The sequence below is a fragment of the Scyliorhinus canicula genome, chromosome 12 (genome assembly GCF_902713615.1).
Source record: "Scyliorhinus canicula chromosome 12, sScyCan1.1, whole genome shotgun sequence".
In the NCBI taxonomy this organism is placed as follows: domain Eukaryota; kingdom Metazoa; phylum Chordata; class Chondrichthyes; order Carcharhiniformes; family Scyliorhinidae; genus Scyliorhinus; species Scyliorhinus canicula.
Genome location: NC_052157.1, coordinates 22896910 through 22924581, shown reverse-complemented (window position 1 = coordinate 22924581; position 27672 = coordinate 22896910). Strand labels below are relative to the sequence as shown.

The 27672-nt window shown below is 46.1% G+C and overlaps 1 protein-coding gene across 2 annotated transcripts in view; it reads right to left on the bottom strand.

Annotated features, from left to right (window-relative positions):
* dmxl2 (Dmx-like 2) overlaps positions 1–27672 on the bottom strand; it is a 220418-nt gene that overhangs the window by 156016 nt on the left and 36730 nt on the right. For both annotated transcript variants that reach the window (XM_038813520.1, XM_038813521.1), the window contains exons 2-5: positions 15597–15722; positions 12041–12112; positions 2171–2249; positions 408–549 (exon numbers count right to left, since the gene is read on the bottom strand). In XM_038813520.1, the coding sequence (XP_038669448.1) occupies positions 408–549; positions 2171–2249; positions 12041–12112; positions 15597–15722 (419 nt within the window). The remainder of the gene's footprint in view (positions 1–407; positions 550–2170; positions 2250–12040; positions 12113–15596; positions 15723–27672) is intronic.

The following is a 27672-nucleotide window of genomic DNA, read 5'->3' as shown; positions in this document are numbered from 1 at the left end:
TAGGCCAACCTCAGGCATCCTAGTTACATTGTGCAAGGGGGAAAGTAGAGATCTTGGAGGGTGGTAATCAGTGATAGACAAAATACTGCTTTGCAATTAACAAAATACCTCAAAAATCCAAGCATTTCATAACTGTTGTAAAAAAAACTTCAACCAAGAATTCAGAAACATAGCACAAGGGAACTCAACAAAAGCATTCTGACACACAAAAAAATGTTACTTAATTACAAGAAAACCAACTAAATATGACTGTCAGATAAAATACCATGCGCACAAAAGGTCTCCCCTTTTAAATTGATGAACATAATTTCATTGTCCAGAGTAGACAAACCTGCCTTACTCATTTTGCATGCATCGATCGCAATGAAAAAATTAAAATACAACATTTTTTAAAAATGAATTCTTACTTGCACTGCCAGATACATTTCCAGTCATTTAAATCTGGCTGCAATTTAAATTCCTCAGCGTGACTACTTTCTTCCTCAAGAATGTCACTAGAGGGAGGTGACCATAATTGTAGGTGATCCGTAGCTGTCAATAATTGGTTACCTACAAAAGGAAGAAAATCACAATAAACGTAAACCTAATTTAGCATTAGAGCTAATTTTGCACTCCTCGTAGAAGTAAACAGGGTTTCTTTGGATCAAGATAGTATATGTGGAAATTAAAGCTCAGCTTCAAATCTACTCTATGGCAGATTCATAATCTGATACCTGAACAAGACAGGCATGCAACACTGCCAGACATTACTGGAACCTGGATAAGCAAATAGGACTGAGATTCTTCTCATTTGCTTCCAAGGAACGTGAAAGCTTTTGCCCAACAAGTAGGATGCTCCTATCTGGGCAAGCAGCAAGTGGCTTACTTGTGTTCTGTGCCAATACATTATGCAGTTTTACATTTTTAAACTCCAAGAGTGCTCTTGCACAACCTTTGGGGACTCTTGAGACTTAACTCGAATATGCAAGCTGCCTATACTTAAGATAACCAGGGTGTGCACTCTGGATTAGACAAATAAATATCTTGAATAGGTGACTGTTAAAATTCCAACTGTTGAACTGCAGAGCTTCAATCCCAATATACAATTTGTCACCAAGGTACCCAACTTCCACCTCCAACATGGCCACCTCTGCTGCTTGTGCTCATGTCTTTTCCACCATTTCCCTTAAAGCACAATATTATCTTTCTAAAGTCTTGCGTGCTTTTTTAGGTGATGAAAAGGAAAAAACAAAGGGTGAGATCCTCCCTTCTGGGGACTAAGTCCCCACACCAGCGGGAAAACCGGCGCCAACCACTCCGGCGTCAACAGCCCCCGAAAGCGAGGAATTCTCCGAATGTTTGGGGGCTAGGCTGACAGTGGAGGGGTTGGCGCCACTCCAGCCGTCGGTGAAGGGCTGGCGCAAGTTTGCGCAGGCGCGGAATGGCCGGCGCGATCTCATGCATGCGCAGACCAGCTGGGGTTCTCTTGCGCGGGGGTTCTCTTCTCCACGCCGGCCCCAAGCAATATGGCGGAGCCCTACAGAGGACCTGCGCGGAGGAAAGAAGGCCCCAACGGAAACAGCCCGTCCGCAGGATCGGTAGGCCCCGATCGTGGGAGAGGCCACCGTGGGGCCCACCCCAGGGTCGGATCCCCCCACCCCCTCAAGAACCGCCCCTGTTCACTTACCTGCCAGGTCCCAGTAATTCACGCGGGCAGGACTGGTCAAAACTGGACGGCCATTCAGCGCTGCCTGAATAACGACGCCAGAGAATAGGGAAGCCGGCGTTGGGGCGGGATTCGCGCCTCGCCCCGGAGATTTTCTGAGCCGGCAGGGGGGTCGCAGAATCCCGGCCAAATTCTTTTCAGGGCTTCGGAGATCGGGACGCCATTTGAAAACGCCGTGCCAATTTCTCGCTACAACGGGGAGTTTCGGCACGGAGAGTTCCCCATTGTACAAAAAAGGGGCCATGTGCGGCCTTGGCCTTGCATTCCCTATTTAGGCCCCTTATTCAAAGCGAGCCGTGTTGAATAGCCATAGAAACCCATGGCTAAAAGTGCTCACTCAGGGACTTTGTTCCTTTTTGGGAAAATCGCACCCTGTGTTTCTACTATTTCTACTTACAAACTTCAAAACAAAAAAGATATACTATACAGAGTTACTGTGATCTTTCACCATACAGATTCAGTTACCTTGCGGATCCCAAGCCAGGTTGTATGCCATAGACTGAAGAAAAAACTGTCCTGTCTTTTGCCATTGATAGTTAAGGACCTGCAGTTTGAGATAGATTTAAAAATAAATTAAAGCAATTTTATTTCTCCAAGGAAGTAAATGAAGCCCATCAAACAAGGCTGGAATTTCAATTTTGTTAAACTGTTAGCACATATAGGTTTTGAAAATTTATAGGAAGAGATTATCACAGGTCACGATGCAGTTTAAAATTCTGAATGCTTTGAAAGAGAAACTGGCTTCAAACAGAAATTCCAACTAAAACTCAACTGGTAAGAGTAGGGACCTACTATGATACACTGTTGTTGCACTCTGCAACAACAGTTTATTCAGAAGTTAAGCAAACTTGGACAGAAGTATCAATACAGTTCTGCCAAACTGCACACCTCATTTAAACAAGATTTAGGTACTAATTTGAGGTCTGGAAAACACTGTTAGTTGTTTTGTCAATCTCGTGGAAGTCTATACAACACAAATAAATGCATAATATGACAACCACACCACTATACTGCTAAGACTAAGTGCCCCGCCATTTGATAATACCCATATTATTCTCTACCACTCGGTGCACAAATTGGTTTGAAGAACAAAGATCATGTTATTGAGGTACCTGCTCTGACACAAGGTGATGTCGATCTTCATCAGCTAGAAAGAGGAAATTGTGTTAACCAATTTTGACAACGCATCTAAAGTGGTTGTCATCCAAAGTACTTTTTCTGTGTTGGGTCTCTGACAGAGAAAGCGAGATGATTGGGATCATCTTGGTGCCTGTACCTCAGCAGTGGCCAATACTAGGCCAAGCAATTCGCAGGATACAGATTGAATGATTTTCTGTTGGAACTGTTTCCAAAATTTTATCCAAGAATTATTTCAGGACATCTACTTAGTCAGGTAAAATCCGTTTCATTTGAAACTGATCAGTAACTTTAAGATTCAGTGGTATAGAATGCGGCTATAATTACATCCTTCAACTGGCCTCATTGGTGGTAATTGCAAAAATATATGAATGCGGAATTCCAGTGCTGCCAACTGCCAAGACATATTAAAAGAGAACATACCTATAAATTGGCAATGGGTACATAAAATTAGAGAGATGAATGTGTGGCTCAAAGACTGTTGCAGGAAAAGTGGATTCAGATTCATGGGGTACTGGCACCAGTAGAGGAGAAAGTGGGGTTGTAACATTGGGACTGTTACACCTGAACCGTGCTGGGACTGGTGAAGCAGAAATGCTTTTAAACTAGGAAAGTGTGGTAAATCAAAGAGTAGAGAAAGGTAATGGAAATGGTAAATGGGCCATGGCAGGATGGGGTAGGGAATACAAAGAGTAAATGATCAGATAAGGCTAGTGATTACAAAAATAATTTTTTGAAAAGGCAAAAGCAAATGCACACGTCATTTGAAAAAAAACAAAATAATAAAGATGAACTGAAAGAGGAACTAGAATTAAATAAGTACAATTGGATAGCCATTAAACATGGATGCAGGGGTGACCTAAATCGGGACAGGAAATTGAAGGATGCTTCTTCTTAGGTTAGGCAGTCCCTCGGAGTCAAGGATGACTTGCTTCCACAATAAAAACGGATTTTCAGGTGACGGAGTCCAATGCACAACCTACAGTCTGTCATAGGTGGGATTATTGGTGGTTGGAGGAGCTGGTGGGTGGGTGCCGGGTTTGCCATGTGCTCCTTTCGTGTCGACACTTGGCTTCAGCTTGTTTTTGCAGATTAAACTCAAGGTGTTCAGCTCCTTCTCGGATGCTTTTCCTCCACTTCGGATGATCCTGGGCCGGGGATTGTTAGGTATCGGTGGGGATGTTGCACCTTTTCGAGGAGGCTTTGAGGGCTTCCTTGAAGCATTTCCTCCGCCTTCCTGGGGTTCGCTTGCCATGCCAAAGCTCTGAATAGGACACTTGTTTCGGGAGTCTCATGTCAGGGATGCAGACAATGTGGCCTGCCCAGCGGAACATGGTCAATGTTTTGTTGCTGGGGGTTGGCCTCAGCAAGAACACCTATCCTGCCATTGGATTTGCAGGATCTTATGGAGGCAGCAGTGATAATACACCTCCAGTCTTTTGAGTTGTCCCACATCATGAGCCATTTTTTAAAAAAAATCTTTTCATTCATTTAGGGGATGTGGGTGTCATTCGTTGGGCCAGCATGTTTACCCATCCCTAGTTGCCCTTCAGAAGCTGGTGAGTTGCCTTCTTGAACTGCTGCAGTCCTCGAGGTGTAGATACACTCACTGTGCTGTTAGGGAGGAAGTTCCAGGATTTTGCGCCAGCGACAGTGAAGGAGCGGCGATATATTTCCACATCAGAGTGGTGAGTGGTTTGGACGGGAACCTCCAGGTGGTGGGGTTCCCAGGTTTCTGATGCTCTTGTCCTTCTAGATGGTAGTGGCCGTGGGTCTGGAAGGTGCTGTCTAACGACCCTTGGTGAGTTACTGCACTGTGTCCTGTAGATGGTGCACATGGCTGCCACTGTTGTTCGGTGGTGGAGGGTTTGAATATTTGTGCAAGTAGGAGTAATCAAGCGGTCTGCTTTGTTCAGGATGGTGTTGAGCCTCTTGAAATGAAAAATGAAATGAAAATCGCTTATTGTCACGAGTAGGCTTCAATGAAGTTACTGTGAAAAGCCCCTAGTCACCAAATTCCCCCGCCTGTTTGGAGAGGCTGGAACGGAAATTGAACCGTGCTGCTGGCCTGCCTTGGTCTGCTTTCAGAGCCAGCGATTTGGCCCAGTGAGCTAAACCAGCCCCAATCCACCTAATCTGCACATTTTTGGACTGTGGGAGGAAACTCATGCACACACGGGGAGAACGTGCAGACTCCACACAGACAGTGACCCAATCCGGGAATCAAACCTGGAACCCTGGAGCTGTGAAGCAATTGTGCTAACCACTATGCTACTGTGCTGCCCACAGTATTGCCCCTCTTGAGTATTGTATGAGCTGCACTCATCCAGGCAAGTGGAGAGTATTCCATTACACTCTGACTTTTGCCTTATAGATGGTGGACAGGCTTTGGAGGGTTCAGGAGGTGGGTTACTCGCCATAGGATTCCTAGCCTTTGACCTATCCTGGTAGCCACTGTATTAATATGGGGTGATTTTGTTAATTATTAATGTTCTTAGCAAACTAGAAAAGGATGTCCTTAGTTCAGGAAACCAGGATATAGAACTGGTGTGGCAGGAAACTACAGGCCAGTTAACTTAACGTCTGTCATAGGGAGACATTACAGCAGGGCACTTGGAAAAATTCTGGGTAATCAGGCAGAGTCAACATGATTTTGTGAAAGGGAAATCGTGTTTAATCAATTTATTGGAGTTTTTCGAAGGAGTCATATGTGCTCTGGATGAAGGGGAACTGGTGAATGTGCTGTACTTGGATTTCCAGATGGCATTTTCTAAGGTGCCACATCAAAGCAAGGAATTGAAAGGTTATTGGGAGGAGGAGGAACTGTGGAGTTGAGGTCACAATCACATCAGCTGTGATGTTATTAAATGGCCGATCAGGGTCGTAAGGCCAGTTAGCCTGACATTACTAGTTGGGACGGTACTAGTCTATTATAAAAGACATGATAGCAGATAGCAGAGCATTTGGGAAGCATTAACGGGATTGGACAAAGCCAACATGGGTTTATGAAAGGCAAATCATGCTTAATCCTCATAGAAAAGGGAGAACCTGGAATTTGGTGTATTTGGACTTTCATATGGTTTTCAGATTAGGTTAGTGGGCAAAATTAAAGCACATGGGATAGGGGGTAATATATTGGCATGGATTGAGAATTATTGACACACAGGAAACAGAGAGTGAGAATAAATGGGTCTTTTTCTGGGTGGCAGGCAGTGACGAGTGGAATATTGCAGGATCAGTGGTTAGGCCCCTGCTATTGCTTGGGCTGGATCGTTTCAGCTATCAAGAGAGACTGGATATGCTGGGGTTGTTTTGCCTGGAGCAGAAAAGGCTGAGGGGTGTCCTGATTGAAGTGTATTAAATTATGAGGGACATAGATAGGGTGGACAGAAGGTGCTTTTCCCCTTAGTGGAAGGATCTATAACCAGGGGTATAGATTTAAGGTAATGGGCAGGATTTAGAGGAGATGTGAGGATAAACCTTTTCACCAAGAGGGTGGTTGGAAACTGGAACTCACTGCTTGAAAGGGTGGTAGAGGCAGGAACCCTCAATTGGATCAGCACTTGAAATGTCATTGCATGCAAGGCTACGGAACAACAGGATTAAATGCTTGATGTCGGCACCTCTTTCCATGCTAAACTGGGTGGAATTGTGAGTTGTGAGGAGGACGCAAAGAGGCATTCTAGATGATTTAGGCAAGTTGAGCAAGTGGGCAAACATACGTCAAATGCAGTACAACATGGCTCAATGTGAAGTTATACACTTCGGTGTGAAAACTAGAAAGGAAGAGTATTGTTGTCTACATGGTGACACATTGGAAAGTGTATACAAAGAGATCAGGGTATTCTTGTACACCAGTCAATAAAAGTGCGAGGCAGGTGCAGCAAACAATTAGGAAGGCCAATGGTATGTTAACCTTCACTGAATGAAAATTTGAGTTCAGAAGTAGGGACGTCTTACCGCAGTTAAACAGGGCCTTTACGAGACCACACCTGGGGTATTGTATGCAGTTTTGGTCTCTCTACCTATAAAGGGAGTGCAGCGGAGGTTCACTAGGCTGATACTGGGGTTGGCAGGACTGTCCTAGGTTAAGAGATTGGTTCGACTGGAGTTCAGAAGAATGAGGAGAACTGATTGAAACATATAACATTGTAACAGAGCCGGACAGACTAGATGCTGAGAGGATGTTTTCCCTGGCTGGGGATGTAGAACTAGAGGACACAGTCTCAGGTTACAGGGTAGACCATTTAGGACTGAGTTGAGGAAAAATGTCTTCACTCAAAAGGTAGTGAACCTGTGGAATTCTCTACCACAAAAGGCTGTGGCGTTCAAGCCACTGAGTGAGTTCAAGAAAGGGACAGATAGAGATAGAGGGTCAGCTCTACTGAATGGTGGAGCAGGCTCAAAGGGTTAAATGGCCTACCTCTGCTCCTACTTTCTATGCTTCTATGAGTACTGTAAAATAAACTGCCACAACTACCAGTTGGAGATAACAGCTTAGTAGATCATCTTTCTCCCATTAAGGGAAACTAAACTATTGAAAGAGCAGCTGAGTACACTTTATTAAGGTCACTTCCATTTGTTTTGAAACGATTAAATTGTCTCAGTGTAAGCCACAAATGTTCTTGTCCAGAAAGTCAGTTGAAGTCTATTTGAGTTACAGCACGGCTGGAACAATTCTGTAACTAATCCATTCATCACAGGACTGAAACTAATTGTGACCAGTACAGTTCATTCAGATTCATCATTATCTTCATCTTCTGCCTCAGAATTTTCTGTGTCATGTGTCATTTCAGGGATTTATCCTCTCCACTTTAGGTAGTCCATCACGTAATAATATGCAATTAACACAAAGATCCAGGACTCAGCGTTTCAGATTTGAACATCAATCAGTGCATTGGCACTAGCATGAAACCTTACCGGCCTTTCCTTTCTCTTATATTGCACTAGTCTATTGGCTAGAGATTATTTGATTTGGAACAAGAGTGATATATTTCACTCAAGACTTTTCATGAAATACACCAAACGCTTTTTAAAACCAAACCAACATCAGCATAGCAGCAGACTTTTATTCAGAGGAGAATTTTGCCTGAACTGGACTCAAAGTCTCTTTCGCCAATGCTTCCTGGAATGCTCCTCCGAAGAGCTTTGCTGTGAGGAAGAGATTGTGTGGTCTCAGCTAATTTCTCATTTATCCATGATTAAATTACAATTTAAACTGTAATTCCCCATTCTGGTTCTGCCCTTTGTAAGCAGCAAAGGTTTGGTCTTCTAACTTTTTTGACAATAACAAAATTGAAAGGATAAAAAGGGCACGATTCTCCGGCATCGTTGCGCTCTCACTCGAGCGAAACGAGGTCGGTGAATAGCGGGAGGGCCAAAAACGAGAACTGCGGCAGGCAGAAACAATTTGCGATGCAGCCAGCTGTTCCCTAAAATCAGCACTGAAGCCCCATTTCCATACAATTAAAAAGAGCGACTCCACTCGCGGCGGTACCATGCCAATCCTGGGATCATGTACACCTGTTCTGGGGCATCCTTGTCCCTACCCGTCTGGAGCACCGACTACCCACCGATTGCTGCAAATAGCATCACCTGGACCGGGTGCTGGTCCCCTCCCCATGGCACTCGCCCACCCGCTGGCCTTGCGGCTAAAGCTTTGGTTAATAGGGAATTGCCAATCATGGTTAAGTGAACACGTCACACAACCCAAGTGGATTCCCGTGGGTGGGCGGGCCATGTGGGAGTCATTGCCTAGCAACCCAGTCAGAGTGTGATGCCTGGACACTGTGGGAGGGAACACCACACATGCAGCAGCCAACATCGGAACACCCAGGGAATTGGACACTGCGCCGGGGACATGTCCACAGTGGAGGGCAGGTGGGTACCACGGAAAGGGCACTTGCGCCTGGTCCTGGTGACGTTATGTGCGGGTGTCCGGGATAGAGTCTGGGGTTCAGTGAGGGGGCCCTCTGTGACCTGGTGGGCAAGGCGTTCCGAGGTTGGGGGGTGGAAGAGATGGTTGGGGAAATCAGTGGGGGAAATGGAGGACCCCGGGGTGGGAGCAACCACTATTTGTCAGTCTAACATCCCCTCCCAATGCCTTACAGATATTAAATGCTATGGAATGGAGTTTGGACCCAGAGCTTGGTGTTGCTTCCAGGCTGAACAGCCAGAAGTCATTGATAGTGGTAGCAGCAGCATCTGCAGATGCTCGAGGCAGTGGACCATGTACCAGATCCCGCCCCACACTGTGGACCCAGCCACCCATCAGGCCAGGAAGGGACCCAGAAGGGGAGTCCCGGAACGGCCCACAATGTACTGGCATCGCTGGTCGTTTGAACAGATGACAGACAGCATGTACTCAGGAGGCTCCGCCTCAACAAGGAGACGGCGCGGCACCTGTGCCAAGTCCTCGTGGACTTAGCACCACATGGAGGAGGAAGGCACTCGCTCCCTGTGACTGTCCAAGGTCACCGCAGCTCTGAACTTTTACACCGTGGGATCATTCTAGAGCTCGAGCAGGGACCTGTGTGGCATCTCGCAGACCACAGGTGAATCCAACAGGTCACGGATGCCCTGTTTACCTGGGCAGAAAACAACAACTTTGACATGGGTCAAACCCAAAACGTTGCCCGGGCAGCAGGTTTCTCCACTATCGCCAGTCCAAGTCCAGAGAGTCATAGATGGCATGCATATGGTCCTGAGCTCACAGCACCATGTGGGAATGCCCTATGTTAACAGAAAGGGGTTCCACTCCCTCAACATACAAATCATGTGCGACTACCAGATGAAGATCATGCACATGTGTACATGCTTCCCGGACAGTGTCCATGACAGCTACATCCTGGGGCAGTCGGTCATCCCCGGCCTCTTCGAGGCCCAGCCAGGATGGGCGGCTGACTCTTGGCGGACAAGGGATACTCACTGAGGACCTGGCTAATAACGCCAGTATGGAGGTCGGAGACCAAAGCGGAGACCCGGGCTGTGATTGAGCGGTGCATCAGAATCCTTAAGAGGCAGTTCTGATGCCTCAACCGCTCCAGCAGTGCACTCCAGTCCACTCCCCAGAGGGTCGACTGCTCTGTGGTGGTCTGCTGTGCCCTGCACAATCTCGCACATCAGTGAGGCAACGAGTTAGAGGTTGGTGATGAGGAACATGTGGCCACTTCAAGAGAAGGAGGAAGAGGATAATGAGGCGGCACCAGGCCAGCAGGGGGCTGGAGGACAAGCCCGGGAGGAATCGGAGGAGCAGCCTGAGGCTGAAGGACAGGCGACAGAGGCGATGGTCCAGCAAGCCCCGAGGGCCAGGGAACCCTCATACTTGCCTGATTCACTTAGAACAGGGGTGGGCAAACTACGGCCCGCGGGCCGCATGCGGCCCGCCAAAGGTATTTCTGCGGCCCACCAAGTCATTAAAAAAAAAAACAAATTTCTTTTTAAAAAAAAATTTTTTTTTAAAAAATTTTTTTTTAAAGGTTAATGGGTGGGGGGGCTGTTGGGTTACTTACTGGTATAGGGTGGATACGTTGACTTGAGTAGGGTGATCATTGCTTGGCACAACGTCGAGGGCCGAAGGGCCTGTTCTGTGCTGTACTGTTCTATGTTCTATATGAGGCGCCCACAATCATAACCGGGTGAAGTAATTATTTTACTTAATATACTATGCGGCCCTTTGTGAATTGTGAATTTCTGAATGCGGCCCTTGCACGGAAAAGTTTGCCCACCCCTGACTTAGAATGTGGCCTGGTCCATCATCGCTACATTATCCACCCCCTACCCCCCATTTCCCACTTTCCCCGGATCTGTGCTACATCACTCCAGGGTATCAGCACCGTCAGAGTGAGTCACTGTTGAGGGAAAGGGGTGAAAACCCACAGAGAACTGTGCGCCAGTGCTCCTCAATCTATGTCTTAGTCTGACCCTTGCCTGTTTGCTGAGTGCTCACTCATATACATCACCTCCACACGGTGTGTTCGGTGAGGGGAGGTTACCTGGACAGATGGGCCAAGGATTCGGAGGTTGGCTTGCATTGTGAAGAAAGTGACAGAGGCATCATACTGAAGGGGGAGGGGATGGAAAGGTCTCCACTCGTACTGCCCAGTGTAGGTCGTTGACCTTTCCCGACACTGAAGGCCGTTTCTCCTGGTCACACTCCTGGCACTCACAGCCGCCGCCACCTTATCCCAGCACTGGCTGCCCGGTGACTGATTCTCCGGGCCCTTGGGGGAACAGGACATCCCTCCTGGCTTCCACTGTGTTTAGGAGCTTGGCCAGATTTGCATCCCCGAATCTTGAATCTTGGGGCCGGTCTCAACCATTGTTGCTGGCTGGCTAGCGAGTGTGGTGCCAGCGAATTGCCTTCCAAGCCATCATTTGCAATGAGAAGCCTGTGGGGATTCGTTAAGTGGACCAATTAACATTGCTAGGCCGAGCACCAGGAAGCTCATGATAGTTCCTGCTTGCTACCACACTTGAAAAATGAAATGAAAATTAAAATCGCTTATTGTCACTAGTAGGCTTCAAATGAAGTTACTGTGAAAAGCCCCTAGTCGCCACATTCCGGCACCTGTTCAGGGAGGCTGTTACGGGAATCAAACCGTGCTGCTGGCTTGCCTTGGTCCGCTTCCAAAGCCAGCGATTTAGCCCTGTGCTATACAGCCCCTTAGAAATCTTTCAGGAGAATCACACCCAAAGACTCCTTTCAGGAGAATCGCACCCAAAGACTCTCCTAGTGACTTTGAAAAATGTTTTATTTTGGAGTAATACAATTCACCTAGATCAAAATATAACACTAAAACGAAGATTAGAATTGTTTATTTTCTGGATGTGTCGTTTACTATTTTCCAACCTTGCCACGTACGTGAAGAAACCAAAGCTGAAGAGATTGGACGAGATTCTCTGGCCTGCCAGTGGCATCTTTCTCGGCGGCGGGTGTCAGCCCCTGGGGAATCTTTTGGTCCCGCTGTCAATGGAATTTCTGATGGAATCCACCCACGCCGTTGGAAGCGGGACTAGAAGATCCTGCCGGTGTGAATTACCGGAGAATATAGCCCATTTAATTAGATAATTTATTACTGCAGTCTAAATTTACAGAAAGTTAACTAATAATAGATCATCCTCAATGTAAATTAATAAAGGATTGCACTGCACGTTTTCTTTAAAGTAGTATAGTTGGGAGTAAGTGGGAATACTTACAAGTTTTCTTTTGTAATGGCTTACAGGTACTGGTTCAAAAATGCAAACAGTGTTCCCATAAGAAGCAGCAATCTAAAAATGACACAATTAAAGCCATTTATTCACTGATCTCATGATCTTAGTCATGTGAACATAATAGAGGTCACACCAATTTCCAGTACTACAATTTTACTTGTGTGCATATTACGAAATATCACTGAGGTTTAACATGTGAAATAGTCACATTCCTTGTACTGTATCTATTTGAAATTAAACTTTCAATGATTCACTGTACTAAACAGTAATTATTTCATTAAGAGAAGAAAAAACAACACCAGATACTGTGTGGGTTCTTCGTTTGTACTGTTGTATAACTGATCAGGAGACAACAGCTGCTGAAAGGCAGTTCTTGGAGACTTAGTATGAGAGCACATGCTCATAAATGCAAGGTTTATATTTATCTTGATTGGGTTGAAATGAAGCGAGCTGAAACTCCAATTCCTGGAAATATCATTCAATGCAGAATATATCCAAGCTGTTGTCAGCAGGATCATGGCAATGTACGTCTACATTTTATGGTAAATTGTGCAGCTCACCATGCTGCTTATAAAAGGATCATTCACATAGGCAAAGTCCCATCACATAAATGAACTAATATGAAAACCTGCCAGGAAGGGGGTGAACACTATTTAGGGTACAGATGGGTCCAAGATGACAGAACTAATGTTAGAAATTCTGGTGCAAGTCAACCCACCAGGGCAGGGCAGAATTGTTACTTCAATATTTGAGCTTTGTAAACATGCTGTACTCCAGCCAAGGACACATGATAAAGTAGCCATCTTGGTTTACTTAAGGCTGGGATTCTGAACTCTATTACACTAACTTGATCGAGTATTTTTGATGAAGTGACGAAGATGGTTGATGAAGGAAGGGCAGTGGATGTTGTCCACATGAACTTCAGTAAAGCCTTTGACAAGGTCATGGCAGACTGGTACCAAAGGTGAAGTCACACAGGATCAGAGGTGAGCTGGCAAGATGGATACAGAACTGGCTCAGTCATAGAAGACAGAGGGTCGCAGTGGAAGTGTGCTTTTCAGAATGGAAGCCTGTGACTAGTGGTGTTCTGCAGGGATCAATGCTGGGACCTTTGTTGTTTGCAGTGAATACAAATGATTTGGAGGAAAATCTAGCTGGTCTGATTAGTAAACTTTGTGGACGACATTTTAAGGAGCTGGGAGCGAAGTATGGGCTGGAGCAGGGGGAAATGTTTAGATACATGCAGGTTTGAGATTTTGCCAGGAAGGAGATAGAGCTTCCTGGTGGAGCTGGCCTCCACTTTGCTGGAGGAGGTGCTGACGACAGGGGGACTGGAGAAGGGGGTAGCATTGGTGGTTTATGGAGCTATTTTGGAAGAGGAGAAGGCACCACTGGAGGGGATCAAAGCAAAGTGGGAGGAAGAGTTGGGAGAGGGTATGGAGGAGGGGTTCTGGTGCGAAGTGCTCTGGAGAGTGAACGTCTCCACCTCGTGCGCGAGGTTGGGGCTGATACAGCTGCAGGTGGTATATAGAGCACACCTCACAAGGGCGAGGATGAGCCGGCTCTTTGAGTGGGTAGATGATGTGCATGAACATTGCGGTGGGGGGTGGGGGGCATAAATCATGTTCATATGTTTTGATCCTGTCCAAAGCTGGAGGATTACTGGAAAGAGGTTTTTAGGGTAATTTCTAAAGTGGTGCTTGCTAAACTGGACCCGGGCCCTCGGGAGGCCATATTCGGGGTATTGGACCAGCCGGAGTTGAAAACGGGTGCGGGTGCAGATGTTGAAGCCTTTGCCTCGTTGATCGTCCAAAGGCGGATCATGCACATGGCGGGGGGACCTGTTGGAATTCTTGACTCTTGGAAGGTTAAGTTTGAACCGAGGGGGAAGGATGGAGGGATTCTACAATTCATGGGCGTTATTCATTACGCACTTTCAAGAATTGGATAACATGGAACATTAGTGGGGGAGAGAGGAGACACGACTATGTGTTAATGGTGACTATGGGTGATTCCTGATTCCTTTTTGTTATTTGTTTATGTTAACATGCAGGCAGATGTTTGGGGGTTGGTGGTCGTTACTGCTTATTGTTTACTGTTGGTCGGTGTAAATGTGGGAGAAAAAGGAGAATAAAACTTTTTTTTTAAAGTTTGTGGACGACACAAAGATTGGTGGAGTTGCAGATAGTGAAGAGGATACAGCAGGATATAGATTGGTTGGAGATTTGGGCGGAGAAATGGCAGATGGAGTTTAATCCGGACAAATGTGAGGTAATGCATTTTGGAAGGTCTAACACAGGTGGAATTATACAGTAAATGGCAGAACCCTTCAGAGTATTGACAGGCACAGAGATTTGGGTGACCAGGTCCACTGACCACTGAAAGTGGAAACTCAGGTGGCTAAGGTAGTCAAGAAGACATGCCTGCCTTCATCGGTTGGGGCACTGAATATAAAAATTAGCAAGTCATGCTGCAGCTGTACAGAACTTTAGTTTGGTCACATTTGGAACATTGCATACAACTCTGGTCACCACACTGCCAGAAGGCTTTGGAGAGGGTACAGAAGACATTGTCCAGTCTGGAGGGTATTAAATATGAGGAGAGGTTGGATAAACTCGGATTGTCTTCACTGGAACGATGGAGGTTGAGTGGCGACCTGATAGAGGTTTACAAAATTATGAGTAACATGTACAGAGTGGATAGTAAGATGCTTTTTCCCCAGGGTGGATAAGTCAATTTCTAGGTGACATAGGTTTACGGTGAGAGTGCGAGTTGTTTTTTTTCAGGATGGAATAGAGGGATACGGACACTGGAGTACAGAAGGATTTAGTTTAGACAGGCATCATGATCGGTGCAAGCTCGGAGGGCTGATGGATCTCTTCCTGTGCTGTATTTCTCTTTAATAAAAGCAAATTACTGCGGATGCTGGAATCTGAATTTCCATCATTTTCTCTTTCGTTTCTGTATTGCTCGTTGTTCTTTCTAAGAAGCTTACCAGTTATCTGCTCAGGTAAATGACAGTTTCACATGGTTAAACGTCACCAGTATTTCTGCAGAAACGTAGCTGTCCTGCGGGCTGATCTCTGCATACCCACGATGTGGAGATGCCGGCGTTGGACTGGGGTGAGCACAGTAAGAAGTCTTACAACACCAGGTTAAAGTCCAACAGGTTTGTTTCAAACACAAGCGTTCAGAGCACTGCTGCATTCACCTGAGGAAGGAGCAGTGCTCCGAAAGCTCGTGTTTGAAACAAACCTGTTGGAATTTAACCTGGTGGTGTAAGACTTCTTACTCTGCATACCCACAGCTAAGCTCTCTGGACCTAAAGAATGTGTCCCGACAGGTTCTACTAGAACTCTTAGGAAGTGTTACAATATTACACACTTCTCAGATAAAACAGAATCATAAAATATACATTAATGAACATTTAATTGGATTCTGCACTGTATTTAGCACACTTAGAACAGTTCTTTATATAGTGTAAAACAGATGTAAACCTTCATTAATACATTACTGGGAATAATCAAAATAAAAATCATACCCTGCCTTGCTGAAGGGAACATTCCACACAGCCCACTTGGATATTTCCATGCTTAGCACCAGGGATGATCTGAACACATTCAAAGTCACTTCCAAGAATCACTATGTCACATCCAGAGGCATATGCCTAGGAAAGCAGAAATCACAAGGAACAATTAATTAACTAACCTCAATGATTTTTAATTAAATGAAAGCTTCATGAGATCAAGGGAGAAGCTACAAGTGAATAAAGAGAATTAATTTAACAACAGGATTGTCATGATACTGAAGTTAATCACAATGACCCTTCCATAATAACAAGTCATATTTAGTATTAATAAATCTTCCAAAACATTAAATAAATTGCATACATTTCTGAATGTATTGCTATTGGTACATTCAATACACATGCTGGTCAAACCTCTTATGGTATAGCTCAGATAACAATACATGGGACGGGTTTCTCCATCCCGCCGCGCCACATTTCCGTTTCACCCTGGATAAAAGCAAATTACTGCAGATGCTGTAATCTGAAACCAAAGAGAAAATACTGGAAAATCTCAGCAGGTCTGGCAGCATCTGTAGGGAGAGAAAACAGCTAACATTTCAAATCCAGATGACCCTTTGTCAAGAGGGTCATCGGGACTCGAAACATTAGCTCTTTTCTCTCCCTGCTGATGCTGCCAGACCTGCTGAGATTTTCTAGCATTTTCTCTTTGGCTTCAGTTTCAACCCGCCGGCGGGATGCTCCGTTATGCCAGCCGGTCATGAGGTTTCCCATTGTGGGACAGCCCCACGCCTTCAGAAAACCCCCGGGCTGTTGGCAAAATGGAGCATCCCGCCGGCGCAGAATCCAGCCCATGGTAGTTCTCTCAATTTTTACCAACTCTTCAGTTTGTCTGTCAAGCTTTATTTTTATCTTTTCACTGGCTTTCACACAATTTCTCTCTGCTATAACCATTTTGCTAACAGTTTTCTCTTTCTGTAATTACCCTTTTCATCTGCTTAACCTCTTTGGTGTTTCCCACTTCATCTGTTTGCATCTAATATGTTGAGAGTACATTTTCCGGCCCCACATACGACAGGAATCATCGTGGGGCGGGACGGACAATTTGAAGGATCATTTTAAAAGGTCCGTTGACCTCAGGTGGAAATTTCCGGTCTCGGGATGGGGATGACTGGAAAATCCTGCCTGTTAGGTTTTCTATAAACACTCAGCAAGCGGTCAGCATCTGTAGAGAGAAAGTTACCTTTCCATGCTGATGATCTTTCATTGATCTGAAATGTTAACCCTGCTTTTCTCTCTCTACAGATGCTGCCTGACCTGCTGAGTATTTCTAGCATTCTTTGTTATAATTTCAGATTTCCAGAATTTTGCTTTTTTTAAAAATATTGTTTTCTGATTTACATAGTTTGATACTTTTACATTTTTAAAGCAGCTGGAGTTTTATTCAACAAATGGCTGATGTATCCATTCTAAATTTGGGCAAGGCTACCAATTTGTTTAAAATCTACAGCTTTTGCTGACTCCAGAAACCGGTTATGCTGGGAAGGATGACACGAAGTAAAGTCTGAAACCAGGGAAAGTACTATTTTAACAGGCTTGGAGTCATTGACAATAAACTACAGAACATTGATAATGAATCTCTGACAGTGCAAATGAGATGCTTGGGAGCATCTTGCCCTGGAAAAGGCCAAAATCATTGTGGAGTGAGAAGAACGCCCCAATTCACAAAAGAGGCCCTTCAGCCCTTCAAGTCTGCACGGAAGCAGGTTCACCGAAACCAGCTAGGGGCTGGTTTAGCTCACTCAGCTAAATCGCTGGCTTTTAAAGCAGACCAAGCAGGCCAGCAGCACGGTTCGATTCCCGTACCAGCCTCCCCGGACAGGCGCCGGAATGTGGCGACTAGGGGCTTTTCACAGTAACTTCATTGAAGCCTACTCGTGACAATAAGCGATTTTCATTTCATTTTCGAAGCATGAAAAACACCTGACCTGCCTACCTAATCCCATTTGCCAACACTTGGCCCATTTCCTTGAATGTTATGACATTAGGAGAAATGCTTTTTCCATCAGTAAAGACTGGTTATTAGATTTGCCCATTACACATTGCCAGCTGTTTACAAAATATCTACTCTTCCAATCATTAATTTACAGTTCCGTTTTGCACAATAATTAATCTGGCATATAAATAATAGTGTTAAACACAACCCCAGTAATTTTATACAGCATCCTAAGATACACATAGCACTGTATCAAAACATATACAAATATGCTCCTTATCCAGATCTCTCGCTGTGCCAATTTCAAACAAAGATTCAAGAGGCACAATGCTGTCTGGATTTTTGGCAGAAGATCACAATAATCAGTTTTACAGTTCTCTTCGGACCAAGAATTACAAAGTTACTTTATTTATTTTACACTCAATAAGCTGTAAACCTTATCCTGAAGACCTCTTATGGCCCTTCAGTTGAAGTCTATAACATTAATTCTATGTCAGGTTATGTAATACCAATGAATCAAGAATGTCAGCGATACAATGAGCTGGAAAGATCACCAATCTAACTGATGTGTTTGGAATGTAAACCTGCATTTAATACATCCTAACTTCACAATGGAGTACACGCACATAATCATATTCCACATAAACAAGATACGAACCTGCGAATTAGGAGGATTAGGCCACTAAGCCCTTCAATCCTGCTCCGCCATTCAGTAAGGTCATGTCTGATCATAATTGGAACCTGAACCTCACATTCTTGCCTACCACTGATAACCCTTTACCCCCTTGGTAAATAAGAATCTATCTAGCTTTGCCTTAAAAATATTCAAAGATTCTGATTCCACCACCTTTTCAACTAGAGAGTTCCAAAGATTATCAACCCACTAAGTGAAAAACATTCTCATCTCGGTCTCAAGTGACCACATTTTAAACTGTGACCCCCCAGTTCTAGATTCTGTCCACATCCAGCCTGTCAAGATCCCTCTGGAATTTGTATGTTTCAATCAAGTCACCTCTTAATCTTCTAAACTCCAGTGGATTTAAGACCAATCTGTCCAACCTTCCTTCATAAGACAACCCGCCCATTCCTGGGATAAGTCTAGTAAGCCTTTTCTGAACTGTTTATAACGTATTTACACCTTTCCTTAAATAAGGAGACCACATTGTACAAAGTATGCCAGATGCGGTCCCACCAGTGCCCTGTACAACTGAAGTTTAACCTCCCTACATATGTAATCAATTCTCCTCGCAATAAATGATAACATCCCACCAGCTTTCCTCTTAATTTGCAGCAAAATACTAGCATTTTCTGATACATGGACTTGGACACCCAGATCCCTCCAAATCTCAGAGCTTTGCAATCTCTCACAACTTAGATAATGGCCTTGATTCTCCCATTTGAAGACCAACTGCTCCCTCCAGCGGGGAACCAGGATCGTTTCCTGTTGGCACAAGGAATGATGCCGACATGTTATTCAATGGTACTTAGAAATTTATTCTCACATGTTCGGGCTTTACATTGGCCCTGAGAGAGGCGGGGCCTAAACTCACTGACAGGTCCTGCTCCTCAGAGTTTGGGGCACCTTTTTTTAAAGGGCATTCTGATCTCAAAATGTTGTTGCAGCCACCCGCCCCCTCTGAACCACTGACAAGCCCCCCCCAACCAGCCCTCCCCTTCAGGACCCGCCTCTCTGCAGTGCCAACCTGGCACCTTATACTCAGTGGGGGACAAAGGCGTGTGTACCCTCCCTACATTTTACTCCAGGGTGCAGAGTGGATCCTTCATGGGGGTGCGCTCAGGTCGAGGGGTTTTCCTGGGATAGGGATTGTTTGACTGATCTTTCCATCTATAGCCTTTAAACTGTGTCAGAATGTCAAGATGAAAGAACTGTGAGATGAATGTAAATGTCTTCCCTTTAATGTGGTGAAAACCTTTAAAGTGGGTTAATCACGGTCACGTTCATTGCCCTTTATCTTTTTCAAGCTTGTGTGTATGCCTAGAAGCTTAAAGACTTTGACTGCATTGTTTACATTCAATTTCTGCTCTTTCTAAGGAAGCACTTGAGAGCAAAGATGCAGCCTTGTTAAAAAAAAACTCCCCTGAGTTAATCGCTGCAGAGTTATAGAAATAAATAATCCATATCTCCCCTTTGAAACAACATCGACTGACCAATCAAAAAGCTTTTAGCAGGTACTGGTGTGTGAAATGAAATGCAAACAATTCAATTCAGAACTTCCAGCCTTCTAGATATACAAAGAGGCTTCCAAACTAAGGGTAATTAAATTAACTGTGAGAAAACCACTTCAAGGTTTCCATCAGTTTAAACAGATTACTTTTATCTTTATCTCACAGACCATTAAACTTGGCACACTAACAGACATTTTAAAGGGTTTAGGGATACAGACAGGATTACTTTCACTTTATTATGGAAAAATCTGAGTGACTGTTTAAAGGATTTAAAGGCTGTAGATGGGCGAGCAACCAAACTACCCCTTTGACTGCAAGCCGCCAGGTCCACATTCCCCAGGATTTGCATGAATTCACGCCAGCAGGACTCTCGGCTGGGGGATTGGGCCTCAGAGGCATCACAGCTAGCATGAATCAGACATCCTGCCCATCAATTAGACGTTATAAACAGCTTTCTACGTGTTCCCACCGATTGGGGTACTCAACGGGGACTTTAAGCCACTTATTATGGCAGGCGGAGTGGACCAGGAGGCATGCGACGGTGTGACGGCAGGCGCAAATCTCGATTTTGGCCCAATGCGGGATTCAGTGGGCCATTGCGAAACCTGTAATGCTGACAAGACAATTTAAATGGTTCAAAGGCTGCGGATGTGAAGGCCAACCAAATGGCTCTCATACCAGGAAATACCCCTGACCCAAGCTCTTCCAACCTAGCCGAAGCACCCCCCTCCCCTTCCCCGACCCTCACTTTCGCTTAAGGATCCCTTCGGCACCCTGGGCGCAGGTAGAGGGAGGGTACTCAACCCTTTCGCCCCGCCCTTCTTGATTGCAAGCCGCCAGGTCCCGCTTCTCAGGACTTGCACCAATTCACGGCTGCGGAACTTCTGGGATGTCAGGAGGCAGGTGGTTTGGGTGTCCAGCCCGATAATTATATTAAAATTAGGTTTAATTATGTATTTGCGAGTTCCCGCCAGGTCTGGGCAAGAACCGCGTTGGGGTCAGTAGGAAGACTTGCAACGGGTTTGACGCCAGGTGAGAAACCCCTTTTTTTTGCAACATGCCCAATTCTCTGGGCCATCCTCATTCCCGCCGCTGGCTGGCAATCCCCCAAAAGGTTTATTTTTCATTCTTACAGCCAAAATAGACAATGCCATATTTGCCCACGTTATACTCCATTTGACAGATATTTGCTCATTCAGTTAACTTATGTCCCACTGTAGTCTCCTTATGTCCTCTTCCCAACTTACTTTCCTTCCTGTCTTTGTGTCATCAGCATTTTTCACAACCATACCTTCAGCCCCTTCACCCAAGTCATTTATATAAATTGTAAAAAGTTGAAGCCCCAGTACTGATCCCTGTAGTACCCTAATTGTTACATCCTGACAACCAGAAAATGGTTATGCTTGCCCTCGGTTTCCTGTGAGCTTGTCAATCTTCTAACCCTGCAAATACCTTACACCATGCGCATTTATTTTCTGCAATACCCTTTATTGTGGCACCTTATCAAGTGTCTTCTGTAAATCTAAGCATAATACATCCACTCGTTTCCTTTTATCGACAGCACATTCAAAGAACTCCAAAATAATTGTTTAAACATGATTTCATGAAACCATGTTTACTCTGCTGATTACTGTAACTGTTTCTATGTTCCATGTAGTAACATCTTTAATACTAGCTTTTAACATTTTCCCTATGACATGCTAAAATAACTGGCTTGTAGTTTCCTACTTTCTGTCTGCCTCAATTCTGAATAAAGTCGTCACATTTGCTATTTTTCCAATCTGATGCCACCTTCTCTGAATCCAGAAAATTTGGAAAATTAAAAACAGCACATCATCTATCTCGCTAACCACTTCATTTAAAATTCTAGAAGGAAGTCCATCAGCACCATCAATTTGCTCAATACCACTTCCCTGGTGATTGTAATTTTCAGAGTTCCTCCTTCCCTTCGATTTCCAGATTTACAGCTATTGCTGGAATGTTGCTTCTACTGATAACCAATGCAAAATACTTGCAAAATGCTTTGACATAGTCATTCTGACTTGAAACGTTAGTTCCTTTTTCTCTCCACAGATGCTGTGAGACATGTGGGGATTGTCTAGTATATTCTGTTTTTGTTAAGGCAAAATATCTGTTCAATTCCTCGGTCATCTTACTTTTGATTCCCAGGTTCACTATCTATAGGACCATTGTTTAATGTGTTAACTTTTCTTATTTAAATATCTATTGAAAATATAACTATCTGAGACTTCCGGTGGCGGCCATGGAATGAGTAGTCGCATATTTGGCAGCACCCGCTCATGGTGGTCTTTACCCCGGTTTGTAGCAGGAATTTTGGACGAAAAAGGTGGAGGAGTGACAGCAGAAGAGAATGACCACTAGTTTATGGAGCTTCAGACCAGAAGTGCCCAGAAAAAAGCAAACCAGTTGGTTGAGGCGAGTGAGGAGCGGGCAACGCACACGGAGATGGCGGATGGGCAGGGGCAGGGAGCAGCCCTGCCGGCCCAGTGGGTGATGAATCAGTTGGTGAGTTCTTGAACAAGAAGTTTACCTAGCAGCGGAAGGAAAGTTTGGTGGACCTGGCCTGGGCGGTGGACTTGATCAAGGTGGTGGTTGACCACGTGGAGACGAGACTGGCAGCCCAGGGACAGGCGATCCAGAGGTTGGATGAGCTGGCGAGGGAGCATGAGGAACAGTCCACCTCGATGGCAGCTGAGATGGGACTAATGCGAGACCAGCAGAAGCAACTGCTGGGGAAAGTAGAGGACTTGGAGAACCATTCTCGTAGGCAGAACATTCGGATCGTGGAGTTGCCGGAGGGGAGTGAAGGAACAGATGTGGGTGCGTACGTTGGGAAGATGATGGTAAAGCTGCTTGGGGAAGGTGCGTTTGAAATGCCATTGGAGTTGGATCGACCCACAGGGCGCTGATGCGCAAGCCCTGGGGGGGTGGACCAGGCAGATGAGGCGATGAACCTGGGAAGGCATCGAGATGCACCAGGACCTGGGGGCAGAGGGATGAAAGGTGGGTCTCTGTGTTTGGACCTTGGGAGGTAATGTTTGTTTTTACTTCTTGCCCTTGTTTTGGCTGTTTGCATTAACCGCAGGGGAAGGGAATCAGTGGGGGGTTAGGATGCTAGGTGCCATGTGCGGGGGCTGCCAGGCAGCTGGGCAGGTTAGTTCACAGACGCAAAGTGGGGGGTGAGCTGAAGATCGATGTGGGTGGGGGGAGGGGGGGGGGGTGAGGGATTATACTGCTGACGGGGAGGGGACTTTCAAAGTGGAGGAGGAGTAGGAGGGTTGATGATGGTAGTTGCCCGAGGGCGGGCCAGGGGAGGTGCGGGATATGGGTTGAACACTGGCCTAGGAGAGGTTATGGTTGATAGTCAGGGGAGGGGGGGTGGGATGGCCCCCGACCAGGCTGGTCATGTGGAACGTTCAGGGATTGAATGAGCCAGTCAAAAGGGTCCGTGTGTTTGCGCACTTGAGGCAACTGAAGGAGGACGTGGCCATGTTGCAGGAGACACATCTGAAGGTGGGGTTCAGATTAGGTCAAGGAAGGGACGGGTTGGACAGGTGTTCCATTCAGGGTTAGACTTTAAAACAAGGGGGTTGGCGATCTTGGTCAATAAGCTGATGGCATGAGAGGTGGGAAGTAAAGAAGCGGACCCAGGGGGTATATGTTATGGTTAGTGGGAAGCTGGAGAGAATGGCCGTGGTATTGATAAATATATATGCCCCGAACTGAGACAACTTGAGTTTGCGAGACGGGTACTGGGGAAGATCCTGGACCTAGATTCACATTGACTGATTATGGGGAGAGATTTCAATACGGTCCTGGATCCAAGGTTGGGCCGGTCTAGTTCTAGGTCTGGGAAGGTATCAGCTATGACGAAGGAGCTCCGGGGGTTCGTGGAGCACATGGGTGGGGGACCGAGGAGTAAGGAATACTCGTTCTACTCCCTAAGGTGTATTCCCGGATAGACTTTTTTGTTATGGATAAGACGCTGCTGGCTGAGGTGGTAGATGTTGAATATTCAACAATAATGGTGTCAGACCATGCCCCCACTGGGTGGACTTTCAAGTTAGCAAAGGAAAGGCCCAGTGCCCGCAATGGAGGTTGGATGTGGGGCTGCTAGCAGAGGAGGAGGCGTGTGAGCGGGTGAGGGAGGCCATTGGGAATATACAAGGATCAATGATACGGGTGAGGGTTTCGGCGGGGGTGGTTTGGGAGGCACTGAAGGTGGTTATCAGGGAGGAATTTATCTCAATTCGGGCCCATAAAGGAGAAAGCTGAGCGGGCAGAGTTGGACAGACAGGGAGTCGAAATTTTACAGGTGGACAGGAAATATGCTTGGTGGACGGATGAGGTTATCCACAGGTAAGGCGGTGGGCAGCTGAGGAGGGTGAGGGGGGGCGGCTTATGAATATGGGAAAAATGCTAGCAGGATACTGGCGCAACAGCCGAGGAAACAGGAGGCGACGAGAGAGGTAGAGACATTGAGGGATACGGGGGGGGGGGGGGGGTTATTTCGGATCCGGTGGGGTGAATGATGTGTTTCGGGAGTTTTACAGTAATTTGTATAAATTGGAACCCCCATCCAGGGAGGAAGGGATGAAGCAATTTCTGGGGCTGCTGGAGTTCCCGATAATAGATGAGGAGTTGGTGGCGGGTTTGGGAGCCCCAATCGGGCTTGGGGAGGTGATAGACGTGTTGGGGGCGATGCAATCGGGAAAAGCCCAGGGACCAGACGGATACCCGGTTGAGTTTTATAAAAAGCTTTCCGGGCTGTTTGGGCCTCTTCTGGTAAAGGCTTTTAATGAGTCAAAGGAGCTGGGAGTTCTCCCCCCAACGTTATCACAGGCATCAATTTCCCTTATTTTGAAACGGGATAAGGAGCCAGAGAGCTGTGGGTTGTATCGGCCAATCTCCCTGCTAAATGTGGAGGCAAAATTGTTGGCAAAGATCTTGGCCACACATATAGAGGATTGTGTTCCGGGGGTAATAGGGGAGGACCAGACAGGATTTGTTAAGGGACGGCACTTGACGTCCAACATTAGGCAGCTCCTTAACCCAATAATAATGCCTGCGGAGGGGCGCGAGGCCGAAGTGGTGGTGGCCATGGATGCAGAAAAGGTCTTTGATCGGTGGAAATATCTGTGGGAGGTCCTGTGAAGGTCTGGGTTTGGGCAGGGATTTGTGGATTGGTTCCGGTTGCTATATCAGGCATCGGTGGCAAATGCAAGGACAAACCAGGTTCGATCGGAATATTTTAGCCTGTGTCGTGGGGACGAGACAAGGGTGCCCACTCTCCCCACTACTGTTTGCCCTGGTCATAAGAGCCTTTGGCAATGGCGCTGCGGGCATCAAACATTTGGCGGGGGATGGGGAGTGGAGATTGCTGTTCGTGTTTCAGTGTCTTCCAATTTTCATCCCTCAGGTATCTTTTAGGAAGATGAATGGGACGGTCTCAGATTTATTTATGGACCGGGAAAGCCCCATGGGTAAAGAAGGTCCTACTTGAGTGGAGGCGTGAGGAGAGGAGGTTGGCCCTTCAGAACTTTATTAATTATTACTGGGCGGCTAACATATCGATGATTAGGAAATGGACAGTGGGGGAGGGGTTGGTGTGGGAGTGAATGGAGGCGGCACGTTGCAAGGGCACGAGCCTGAAGACTTTGTTAGCAGCACGTCTGCGGTTCTCACCGGCTCGGTACTCCACAAACCCAGGGTAGTGGCAGCCCCGAGAGTGTGTAGGGGCAATGGAGGCAGCACGTGGGACTGGAGGGGCGTCGGTGTGGTCATTGATCTGTGACAGTCACCGGTTCGCTTGGAGGGGGGGGGGGGGGGGGGGGGATTGGACAGGTGCTTCAGGAGATGGCAGCCGACAGGGATTGGAGATACAGATACCGACATGGACATACTTCATTGAGGACGGTTTCCTGAGCTAGAGGAGGAGTTTGACTTGCCAGCAGGGAATGGGTTCTGGCACTTAGAAGTGCGGGATTTTGTCCAGAGGCAGGTTCAGAGGCTTTCCTCGCCTCCCACTAACGGGACTACAGGATAAGGTGATGTCAGAAACAGGGGGGTGGGGAGGGAGGGTCTCAAGCAGCCCATGATGTTGTGCCGAACTAGTCTGAAACTAAGATCAAATCAACCTACTCCCAATCATTCTAGTGCACTCCATATGCCTATCCAATAACCGCTTGAAAGTTCCCAAAGTGTCCGACTCCACTACCATAGCTGGGAGTGCGTTCCGCGCCCCAACCACTCTGAGTAAAGGACCTATCTCTGACATCCCTCCTATATCTTCCAGCATGAACCTTATAGTTATGCCCCCTTGCAACGGCTACATCCACCCGAGGAAAAAGTCGCTGAACGTCCACTCTATCCATCCCTCTCATCATCTTATGCACCTCAATTAAGTCACCTCTCATCCTCCTTCGCTCCAATGAGAAAAGCCCTAGCTCCCTCAACCTTTCCTCATAAGACCTACCCTCCAATCCAGGCAGCATCCTGATAAATCTCCTTTGCACCATTTCCAAGGCTTCCACATCCTTCCTATAATGAGGTGACCAGAACTGCACACAATACTCCAAATGTGGTCTAACCAAGGTCTTTTACAGTTAACCTCACGGCTCTTCCCCCGGTAATAAATGCTAACACATTATAGGCTTTCTTCACGGCTCTATCCACTTGGGTGGCAACTTTCAGAGATCTATGGACATGAACTCCGAGATCTCTCTGCTCCTCCACATTGTTCAGAACCCTGCTGTTAACCCTGTAATCCGCATTCAAATTTGTCCTACCAAAATGAATCACCTCACACTTATCAGGGTTAAACGCCATCTGCTACTTTTTAGCCCAGCTCTGCATCCTATCAATGTCTCTTTGCACATTATCCATTACTCCACCAATCTTGGTGTCATCAGCAAATTTACCAACCCAACTCCATCATCCAAGTCATTGATAAAAATCACAAATAACAAAGGACCCAGCACTGATCCCTGTGGTCCACCACTGGTCACTGGGCTCCAGGATGAAAATTTACCATCGACCACCATCCTCCGTCTTCTGCGATAGCCAGTTACTGATCCAATCGGCCAAAGTTCCCTCTATGCCAAGCCTCCTTACTTTCTGCATGAGCCGACCATGGGGCACCTTATCAAACGCCTTACTAAAATCCATGTATACAACATCAACTGCTCTACCTTCATCTATGTACTTAGTTACCGCCTCAAAGAATACAATCAAACTTGTGAGGCAAGTCTTGATCCTCACATATCTGTGCTGAATATCCTGGATTAAGCTGTATCTTTCCAAATGATCACGAATCCTATGCCTCAGGACCCTTTCCAATAATTTACCTATGACCAAAGTGAGACTAACCAGCCTATAATTCCCAGGGTTATACCTATTCCCTTTCTTGAACAAGGGAACAACATTCTCTCCAGTCTTCTGGCACTATTCCTGTAGACAGTGAGGACATAAAGAGCAAAGCTAAAGGCTCTGCAATCTCATCCCTTGCCCCCCAAAGAATCCGAGGATATATCCCATCAGGCCCGAAGGACTTATCTATTCTCAGGCTTTTCAAAATTTCTAACACATCTTCCTTCCGAATAACCACCTCCTCCAGCCTACCAGCCTGTATCACACTATCCTCCTCAACATCATGGCCTCTCTCCTTTGTGAACACTGAAGAAAAGTATTCATTTAGGGTCTCTCCTATATCTTCAAACTCCATGCACATGTTCCCACTACTGTCCTTGACCGGCCCTAACTTCACCTTAGTCATTCTTTTATTCCTCACATAAAACTGTAAAACGCCTTGGGGTTTTCCTTGATCCTACCCGCCAGGGACTTCTCATGCCCCCTCCTAGCTCTCCCAAGCCCTTTCTTGAGCTCCTT